Source organism: Phoxinus phoxinus, assembly GCF_949152265.1.
Source record: "Phoxinus phoxinus genome assembly, chromosome: 1".
Taxonomy (NCBI): domain Eukaryota; kingdom Metazoa; phylum Chordata; class Actinopteri; order Cypriniformes; family Leuciscidae; genus Phoxinus; species Phoxinus phoxinus.
The window spans coordinates 8,663,809-8,676,196 of NC_136876.1; the positions used below are offsets into that span (position 1 = coordinate 8,663,809).

The following is a 12,388-nucleotide window of genomic DNA, read 5'->3' on the forward strand; positions in this document are numbered from 1 at the left end:
TGATCAGTGATCAGTAAGTCAAACACTTTATTATCATCAAGTACCCAACATCATCTGAACAGTTTTGCCGTAACAAACTCAGTTGCAGCAGCAAGAGAAAAAAATAATGTTAAAAGGTCGTCAGATTGCACAACTAAAGCAAACGCTGATCACCATCGTTTTCAACCAAACAGAAACATCTAAACCTCTGTTAAATATGAATAAGAATAGATATCTGACAGAAATAAAGTCAATCTGATTCTAAGTGACGCTGGTGTACTGCCATGCATTTCACCTTTATTTCTTTAAATAAATAAATAAAAATTGTGTGTTTATTCCAACCAAAATTCAACACCTGCGCAATGTTGGAGCTTAACGTCAAACAAACGTTGGATTTAGACGTCAACCTGACTTAATTTTTTTTGTTGACTAAAAAACATTTTCTGACCGACGTTGGAGTGTACATCCTGTGTCTGCTGGGTACACACTCATGGTCAGAATTTACTAGGCAAATCCTCTTTAAAGGAACAGTTCACCCCAAAATGAAAATATGCAGATACACAGCAAATAATAAATAAAATAAAAAGATTTTTTTCAAATATAAAATTCCATATGAAAATGATTACATATTAACATTTTTAAAGTTAAATTACATTTTAAATTTCTAAATATTGGGATATGACTAAAATGATATAATATGATAAAATAATATGACTAAATGACTAAAACTGAATAAAAACACTGTAAAATTTGTACAGTAAAATAACAATCTACTGCCAGCTGTGCTTGCCAGCAATGTATTTTACATTTACAGCCCTCTACCATTAATTTACAGCTCTTTTTTCTTTTTTACAGTATGTTACCGTAATAATACCACTCATGTCATTTGGGAAACCAATTGCTTCAAACAGTTCGACTTTAAACACTAATAACACTGTGAACTGAAAGGGAATACTTCTTAATGTAAAACTGCAAACACATATGTGTAATAGTGAATAAATAAAAAATATGACTTTAACTAAAAGCATTGCAGTTCATTTTTAACTAGCAATAACACACATTTCACACACATCATTAGTGTTTCTTTGCTCATCTTTGAGTGAAGCACAGGCTCTACTCTCCAGCACAATGGTGACCCACAGATCTCTCCTATATCATCTTGTGCAAAAACACAGTTTAATATTAATGGAGAACTCCGGTCAATTTTAACATTGAGCTCAATTTTTTTGTACATTTGGAGTGCTGTCAATACAGAGAACAACGACAAAAATCGGTGTTGCCTACACTGTGTTATCCTCTTTTTAAAATTTGCACCCTATTGACTTGAATGGGGCAAGTTTTAAACCTGCTTTTATCCTCTTAACATCCTTGATGTGTCATTACAAGTGCCCAGCCATGTTGAGTGATTCCTTCAGAGTGAACACGGTGAATCTGACTGCATTAGATGTGAAAGATATTCATAAAAATGATGTTAATTCAACAAGCGCACATACCTGTATTTAGTTCCTGTTTTCGGTCGAAGTCCAAAGTAGTCGAATGTCGAGTTCACGCGCGTGATCATAGGTAACTAAGCAACAGTGGAGACTCAGACTGTCAGCTGTCAGCCGAAGACGGTGCTGTGTGGGGTTATGAGAATATCAGAATATAGACAGTCTGAGTCTCCACTGTTGCTTGTTGAATTAACATAATTTTTATGAATATCTTTCACATCTACTGCAGTCAGATTCACTCGTGTTCACTCTGAAGGAATCACTCAACATGGCTGGACACTTGTAATGACACATCAAGGATGTTAAGAGGCTAAAAGCAGGTTTAAAACTTGCCCCATTGAAGTCAATAGGGTGCACATTTTAAAAAGAGAATAACAGTGTAGGCAACACCGATTTTTGTCGTTGTTCTCTGTATTGACAGCACTCCAAATTTACAAATAAATTAGCTCAATGTTAAAATTGACCGGAGTTCTCCTTTAACTCACCTTATCAGTTATTGAATTTGAATAACTTTGTCTATGAACTTTCACTAATATTTCAGTGAAATTAACGTTTTACTGTATATTAGTGTTTTTCCTTGATTTTACGGTAATCTACTGACAGCTGGTTGCCAGTATATTGCTATTTTTCTATAGTTTGATGCTGTAAATTACAAAATCAAATGTAATCGAATTTACAGCTGATCACAATTAAATTGCGCTTCATTTACACTTTTTATTTGACACATTTAGTTTTAAATGAACACTTGTGTGTCCCCACTACATAGTGATGGAGTAACACTGAAGCAGTGTTGAAGTTAATTATATAATTCAGTGATTAATTAACTGATGATTGAGCATTAGTGATGAACACCTGATGTTAACACGCAGAATCACAGAAGGACAGAGGAACAACAAGAAGATAAAAAAGTGAAACACAAGAACTACAACTGACTTCAGTCACAGAAGACATTAAATCTGTGAAGATCTCAGCAGAGGAGGATTAAACAACTCCAAAAAAAAGCTTCACTTATTAATAACCAGATTGTCTATTATTTTCATAAGTCTACAGAAATTCCTATTGAGAATTAACAGAGGTTTAGATGTTGTTTTGTTTCATTTGATGTCACCGTTATTGAGATCAGTGTTTGCTTCAGTTGGGCTCTTGACTCTGACAGCTATAACAGCCAAAACAATACTAATGTTAAAAAGTCAAGGGTCATGAGTTAAGAGTCCAACTAAAGCAAACACTGATCAACATCATGCATCAAATGAAACACTCCACAAACAGCGCTACCAGCTTCACTTATTAATAACCAGATTTACTTTATTTCTGTTGTCACTTAACAGAAATAAAGGTAATCTGGTTATTAATAAGTGAAGATAACGCTGTTTGTGGAGTTGTTTTTTATCCTCCTCTGCTAAGATCTTCACAGATTTTGTCTTTTATCTTCAGGTGATTTAATCTTTTTTTCTGTTCTTCTTGTTCCTCTTTCCTTCAGTGATTCTGCTTGTTAGCAGCAGGTGTTCATCAGTGTCTTAACTCACTTTTTTCACTCAGTCCAGTGGACTATATTAGTGAATTTATGTAGGGAATAGTGAATGAGATTATAGGGTGTGATTTAGAACATAGAACAAGTAACATGAGCGCTGTTAATTTACAGTATATTCCTATAGGCTATTTTCTCAAAAAGATCAAATATCACCCAGAGTGCATTGTTTTCTAAGGTCTATTGCTGTTGTATTAATGGAAAACAGCATGTTACTGTCAAAATTAGCTACAGCAATTTTTACAGTGTAGATTCCATCTTGTTGTCCTTATATGAGTGTTTCTGACAGTATTCTGAAGCTGAAGTATATGTTTGCATGAAACGTCTGACCTCAGGCTTATATGTGAATGGCAGGTCGGCGTCCGGCTGTCCAGTCACGCTCAGTGTAACACGAGTGACGCGTGCCGATACACCCCACACCTTCACCAGACCCAGAGTCAACCTGTCGGCCTCGGCCAGACCGTCTGTGGGAACCGCACTGGTCAGAACACCCTATACATATAAACACACAGATGTTACACACATGTAAACACACAGATGTTACACACATATAAACACACAGATGTTACACACATATAAACACATAGATGTTACACACATGTAAACACACAGCTGTTACACACATATAAACACACAGATGTTACACACATATAAACACACAGATGTTACACACATATAAACACACAGATGTTACACACATATAAACACACAGATGTTACACACATGTAAACACACAGATGTTACACACATGTAAACACACAGATGTTACACACATGTAAACACACAGATGTTACACACATATAAACACACAGATGTTACACACATATAAACACTACACGCATAAAAACACAGATGTTACACACATATAAACACACAGATGTTACACACATAAACACTACACGCATAAACACACAGATGTTACACACATATAAACACACAGATGTTACACACATGTAAACACACAGATGTTACACACATATAAACACACAGATGTTACACACATATAAACACACAGATGTTACACACATATAAACACACAGATGTTACACACATATAAACACACAGATGTTACACACATATAAACACACAGATGTTACACGCATATAAACACACAGATGTTACACGCATATAAACACACAGATGTTACACACATATAAACACACAGATGTTACACACATATAAACACACAGATGTTACACACATATAAACACACAGATGTTACACACATATAAACACACAGATGTTACACACATATAAACACACAGATGTTACACACATATAAACACACAGATGTTACACACATATAAACACTACACGCATAAAAACACAGATGTTACACACATATAAACACACAGATGTTACACACATAAACACTACACGCATAAACACACAGATGTTACACACATATAAACACACAGATGTTACACACATATAAACACAAAGATGTTACACACATATAAACACACAGATGTTACACACATATAAACACACAGATGTTACACACATATAAACACACAGATGTTACACACATATAAACACATAGATGTTACACACATATAAACACATAGATGTTACACACATATAAACACACAGATGTTACACACATATAAACACACAGATGTTACACACATATAAACACACAGATGTTACACATATAAACACAGATGTTACACACATATAAACACACAGATGTTACACACATATAAACAGATGTTACACACACATATGTTACACACATATAAACACACAGATGTTACACACATATAAACACACAGATGTTACACACATATAAACACAGATGTTACACACATATAAACACACAGATGTTACACACATATAAACACACAGCTGTTACACACATATACACACACAGATGTTACATACATATAAACACACAGATGTTACACACATATAATCACACAGATGTTACACACACATATAAACACACAGATGTTACACACATATAAACACAGATGTTACACACATATAAACACACAGATGTTACACACATATACACACACAGATGTTACATACATATAAACACACAGATGTTACACACATATAATCACACAGATGTTACACACACATATAAACACACAGATGTTACACACATATAAACACAGATGTTACACACATATAAACACAGATGTTACACACATATAAACACACAGATGTTACACACATATAAACACACAGATGTTACACACATATAAACACACAGATGTTACACACATATAAACACACAGATGTTACACACATATAAACACATAGATGTTACACACATATAAACACATAGATGTTACACACATGTAAACACACAGATGTTACACACATATAAACACACAGATGTTACACACATATAAACACACAGCTGTTACACACATATAAACACACAGATGTTACATACATATGACATTTGTTACACAAATATAAACACACAGGACAGTTGTTACACACATATAAACACACAGGACAGTTGTTACACACATATAAACACACAGATGTTACACACATATAAACACACAGGACAGTTGTTACACACATATAAACACACAGAACAGTTGTTACACACATATAAACACACAGGACAGTTGTTACACACATATAAACACACAGGACAGTTGTTACACACATATAAACACAGAACAGTTGTTACACACATATAAACACAGAAAAGCTGTTACACACACATCAACACACAGAAAAGCTGTTACACACACATAAACACACAGCACAGCTGTTACACACATATAAACACACAGCACAGCTGTTACACACACATAAACACACAGCACAGCTGTTACACACACATAAACACACAGCACAGCTGTTACACACATATAAACACACAGCACAGCTGTTACACACATATAAACACACAGGACAGATGTTACACACATATAAACACACAGGACAGTTGTTACACACATATAAACACACACGACAGTTGTTACACACATATAAACACACAGAACAGTTGTTACACACATATAAACACACAGGACAGATGTTACACACATATAAACACAGATGTTACACACATATAAACACACAGATGTTACACACATATAAACACACAGCTGTTACACACATATACACACACAGATGTTACACACATATAAACACACAGATGTTACACACATATAAACACACAGATGTTACACACATATAAACACACAGATGTTACACACATGTAAACACACAGATGTTACACACATGTAAACACACAGATGTTACACACATGTAAACACACAGATGTTACACACATATAAACACACAGATGTTACACACATATAAACACTACACGCATAAAAACACAGATGTTACACACATATAAACACACAGATGTTACACACATAAACACTACACGCATAAACACACAGATGTTACACACATATAAACACACAGATGTTACACACATGTAAACACACAGATGTTACACACATATAAACACACAGATGTTACACACATATAAACACACAGATGTTACACACATATAAACACACAGATGTTACACACATATAAACACACAGATGTTACACACATATAAACACACAGATGTTACACGCATATAAACACACAGATGTTACACGCATATAAACACACAGATGTTACACACATATAAACACACAGATGTTACACACATATAAACACACAGATGTTACACACATATAAACACACAGATGTTACACACATATAAACACACAGATGTTACACACATATAAACACACAGATGTTACACACATATAAACACACAGATGTTACACACATATAAACACTACACGCATAAAAACACAGATGTTACACACATATAAACACACAGATGTTACACACATAAACACTACACGCATAAACACACAGATGTTACACACATATAAACACACAGATGTTACACACATATAAACACAAAGATGTTACACACATATAAACACACAGATGTTACACACATATAAACACACAGATGTTACACACATATAAACACACAGATGTTACACACATATAAACACATAGATGTTACACACATATAAACACATAGATGTTACACACATATAAACACACAGATGTTACACACATATAAACACACAGATGTTACACACATATAAACACACAGATGTTACACATATAAACACAGATGTTACACACATATAAACACACAGATGTTACACACATATAAACAGATGTTACACACACATATGTTACACACATATAAACACACAGATGTTACACACATATAAACACACAGATGTTACACACATATAAACACAGATGTTACACACATATAAACACACAGATGTTACACACATATAAACACACAGCTGTTACACACATATACACACACAGATGTTACATACATATAAACACACAGATGTTACACACATATAATCACACAGATGTTACACACACATATAAACACACAGATGTTACACACATATAAACACAGATGTTACACACATATAAACACACAGATGTTACACACATATACACACACAGATGTTACATACATATAAACACACAGATGTTACACACATATAATCACACAGATGTTACACACACATATAAACACACAGATGTTACACACATATAAACACAGATGTTACACACATATAAACACAGATGTTACACACATATAAACACACAGATGTTACACACATATAAACACACAGATGTTACACACATATAAACACACAGATGTTACACACATATAAACACACAGATGTTACACACATATAAACACATAGATGTTACACACATATAAACACATAGATGTTACACACATGTAAACACACAGATGTTACACACATATAAACACACAGATGTTACACACATATAAACACACAGCTGTTACACACATATAAACACACAGATGTTACATACATATGACATTTGTTACACAAATATAAACACACAGGACAGTTGTTACACACATATAAACACACAGGACAGTTGTTACACACATATAAACACACAGATGTTACACACATATAAACACACAGGACAGTTGTTACACACATATAAACACACAGAACAGTTGTTACACACATATAAACACACAGGACAGTTGTTACACACATATAAACACACAGGACAGTTGTTACACACATATAAACACAGAACAGTTGTTACACACATATAAACACAGAAAAGCTGTTACACACACATCAACACACAGAAAAGCTGTTACACACACATAAACACACAGCACAGCTGTTACACACATATAAACACACAGCACAGCTGTTACACACACATAAACACACAGCACAGCTGTTACACACACATAAACACACAGCACAGCTGTTACACACATATAAACACACAGCACAGCTGTTACACACATATAAACACACAGGACAGATGTTACACACATATAAACACACAGGACAGTTGTTACACACATATAAACACACACGACAGTTGTTACACACATATAAACACACAGAACAGTTGTTACACACATATAAACACACAGGACAGATGTTACACACATATAAACACAGATGTTACACACATATAAACACACAGATGTTACACACATATAAACACACAGCTGTTACACACATATACACACACAGATGTTACATACATATAAACACACAGATGTTACACACATATAATCACACAGATGTTACACACACATATAAACACACAGATGTTACACACATATAAACACAGATGTTACACACATATAAACACACAGATGTTACACACATATAAACACACAGCTGTTACACACATATAAACACACAGATGTTACATACATATGACAGTTGTTACACACATATAAACACACAGAACAGTTGTTACACAAATATAAACACACAGGACAGTTGTTACACACATATAAACACACAGGACAGTTGTTACACACATATAAACACACAGATGTTACACACATATAAACACACAGGACAGTTGTTACACACATATAAACACACAGAACAGTTGTTACACACATATAAACACACAGGACAGTTGTTACACACATATAAACACACAGGACAGTTGTTACACACACAAACACACAGGACAGTTGTTACACACATATAAACACAGAACAGTTGTTACACACATATAAACACAGAAAAGCTGTTACACACACATCAACACACAGAAAAGCTGTTACACACACATAAACACACAGCACAGCTGTTACACACATATAAACACACAGCACAGCTGTTACACACACATAAACACACAGCACAGCTGTTACACACACATAAACACACAGCACAGCTGTTACACACATATAAACACAGAAAAGCTGTTACACACACATAAACACACAGCACAGCTGTTACACACATATAAACACACAGCACAGCTGTTACACACATATAAACACACAGGACAGATGTTACACACATATAAACACACAGGACAGTTGTTACACACATATAAACACACAGGACAGTTGTTACACACATATAAACACACAGAACAGTTGTTACACACATATAAACACACAGGACAGATGTTACACACATATAAACACACAGGACAGTTGTTACACACATATAAACACACAGAACAGTTGTTACACACATATAAACACACAGGACAGATGTTACACACATATAAACACACAGAACAGTTGTTACACATATAAACACACAGGACAGATGTTACACACATATAAACACACAGGACAGATGTTACACACATATAAACACACAGCACAGTTGTTACACACATATAAACACACAGAACAGTTGTTACACACATATAAACACACAGGACAGATGTTACACACATATAAACACACAGGACAGTTGTTACACACATATAAACACACAGAACAGTTGTTACACACATATAAACACACAGGACAGATGTTACACACATATAAACACACAGAACAGTTGTTACACATATAAACACACAGGACAGATGTTACACACATATAAACACACAGGACAGATGTTACACACATATAAACACACAGCACAGTTGTTACACACATATAAACACACAGCACAGCTGTTACACACATATAAACACACAGCACAGATGTTACACACATATAAACACACAGGACAGTTGTTACACACATATAAACACACAGGACAGTTGTTACACACATATAAACACACAGAACAGTTGTTACACACATATAAACACACAGGACAGATGTTACACACATATAAACACACAGGACAGTTGTTACACACATATAAACACACAGCACAGCTGTTACACACATATAAACACACAGAACAGTTGTTACACACATATAAACACACAGAACAGTTGTTACACACATATAAACACACAGCACAGCTGTTACACACATATAAACACACAGAACAGTTGTTACACACATATAAACACAGAAAAGCTGTTACACACACATCAACACACAGAAAAGCTGTTACACACACATCAACACACAGAAAAGCTGTTACACACATATAAACACACAGGACAGATGTTACACACATATAAACACACAGGACAGATGTTACACACATATAAACACACAGCACAGTTGTTACACACATATAAACACACAGGACAGCTGTTACACACATATAAACACACAGGACAGCTGTTACACACATATAAACACACAGGACAGCTGTTACACACATATAAACACACAGGACAGCTGTTACACACATATAAACACACAGGACAGATGTTACACACATATAAACACACAGCACAGTTGTTACACACATATAAACACACAGCACAGCTGTTACACACATATAAACACACAGCACAGCTGTTACACACATATAAACACACAGCACAGCTGTTACACACATATAAACACACAGCACAGCTGTTACACACATATAAACACACAGCACAGCTGTTACACACATATAAACACACAGCACAGCTGTTACACATATAAACACACAGCACAGCTGTTACACACATATAAACACACAGCACAGCTGTTACACACATATAAACACACAGCACAGCTGTTACACACATATAAACACACAGGACAGATGTTACACACATATAAACACACAGGACAGATGTTACACACATATAAACACACAGCACAGCTGTTACACACATATAAACACACAGCACAGCTGTTACACACATATAAACACACAGCACAGCTGTTACACACATATAAACACACAGCACAGCTGTTACACACATATAAACACACAGGACAGATGTTACACACATATAAACACACAGCACAGCTGTTACACACATATAAACACACAGCACAGCTGTTACACACATATAAACACACAGCACAGCTGTTACACACATATAAACACACAGCACAGCTGTTACACACACATAAACACACAGGACAGATGTTACACACATAAACACACATCACAGTTGTTACACACACATCAACACACAGGACAGATGTTACACACATATAAACACACAGCACAGTTGTTACACACATATAAACACACAGCACAGCTGTTACACATATAAACACACAGCACAGCTGTTACACACATATAAACACACAGCACAGCTGTTACACACATATAAACACACAGCACAGCTGTTACACACATAGAAACACACAGGACAGATGTTACACACATATAAACACACAGGACAGATGTTACACACATATAAACACACAGCACAGCTGTTACACACATATAAACACACAGCACAGCTGTTACACACATATAAACACACAGCACAGCTGTTACACACACATAAACACACAGGACAGATGTTACACACATATAAACACACAGGACAGATGTTACACATATAAACACACAGGACAGTTGTTACACACATAAACACACATCACAGTTGTTACACACACATCAACACACAGAACAGTTGTTACACACATATAAACACACAGAAAAGCTGTTACACACATATAAACACACAGCACAGTTGTTACACACATATAAACACACAGCACAGCTGTTACACACATATAAACACACAGCACAGCTGTTACACACATATAAACACACAGGACAGTTGTTACACACATATAAACACACAGAAAAGCTGTTACACACATATAAACACACAGCACAGTTGTTACACACATATAAACACACAGCACAGCTGTTACACACATATAAACACACAGGACAGATGTTACACACATATAAACACACAGGACAGATGTTACACATATAAACACACAGGACAGTTGTTACACACATAAACACACATCACAGTTGTTACACACACATCAACACACAGAACAGTTGTTACACACATATAAACACACAGCACAGTTGTTACACACATATAAACACACAGAAAAGCTGTTACACACATATAAACACACAGCACAGTTGTTACACACATATAAACACACAGCACAGCTGTTACACACATATAAACACACAGCACAGCTGTTACACACATATAAACACACAGCACAGCTGTTACACACATATAAACACACAGG

The 12,388-nt window shown here is 35.2% G+C and overlaps 2 protein-coding genes across 2 annotated transcripts in view; one reads left to right on the forward strand and one right to left on the reverse strand.

Annotated features, from left to right (window-relative positions):
* The window catches only part of LOC307001012 (uncharacterized protein), a 573,545-nt gene that overhangs the window by 79,071 nt on the left and 482,086 nt on the right, over positions 1-12,388 (forward strand). The gene's annotated exons all lie outside the window — the stretch shown is intronic.
* LOC307000534 (L-asparaginase 1-like) overlaps positions 1-12,388 on the reverse strand; it is a 56,993-nt gene that overhangs the window by 2,113 nt on the left and 42,492 nt on the right. The window contains exon 13 of the mRNA XM_079616176.1: positions 3,328-3,489. Within this exon, the coding sequence (XP_079472302.1) occupies positions 3,328-3,489 (162 nt within the window). The remainder of the gene's footprint in view (positions 1-3,327; positions 3,490-12,388) is intronic.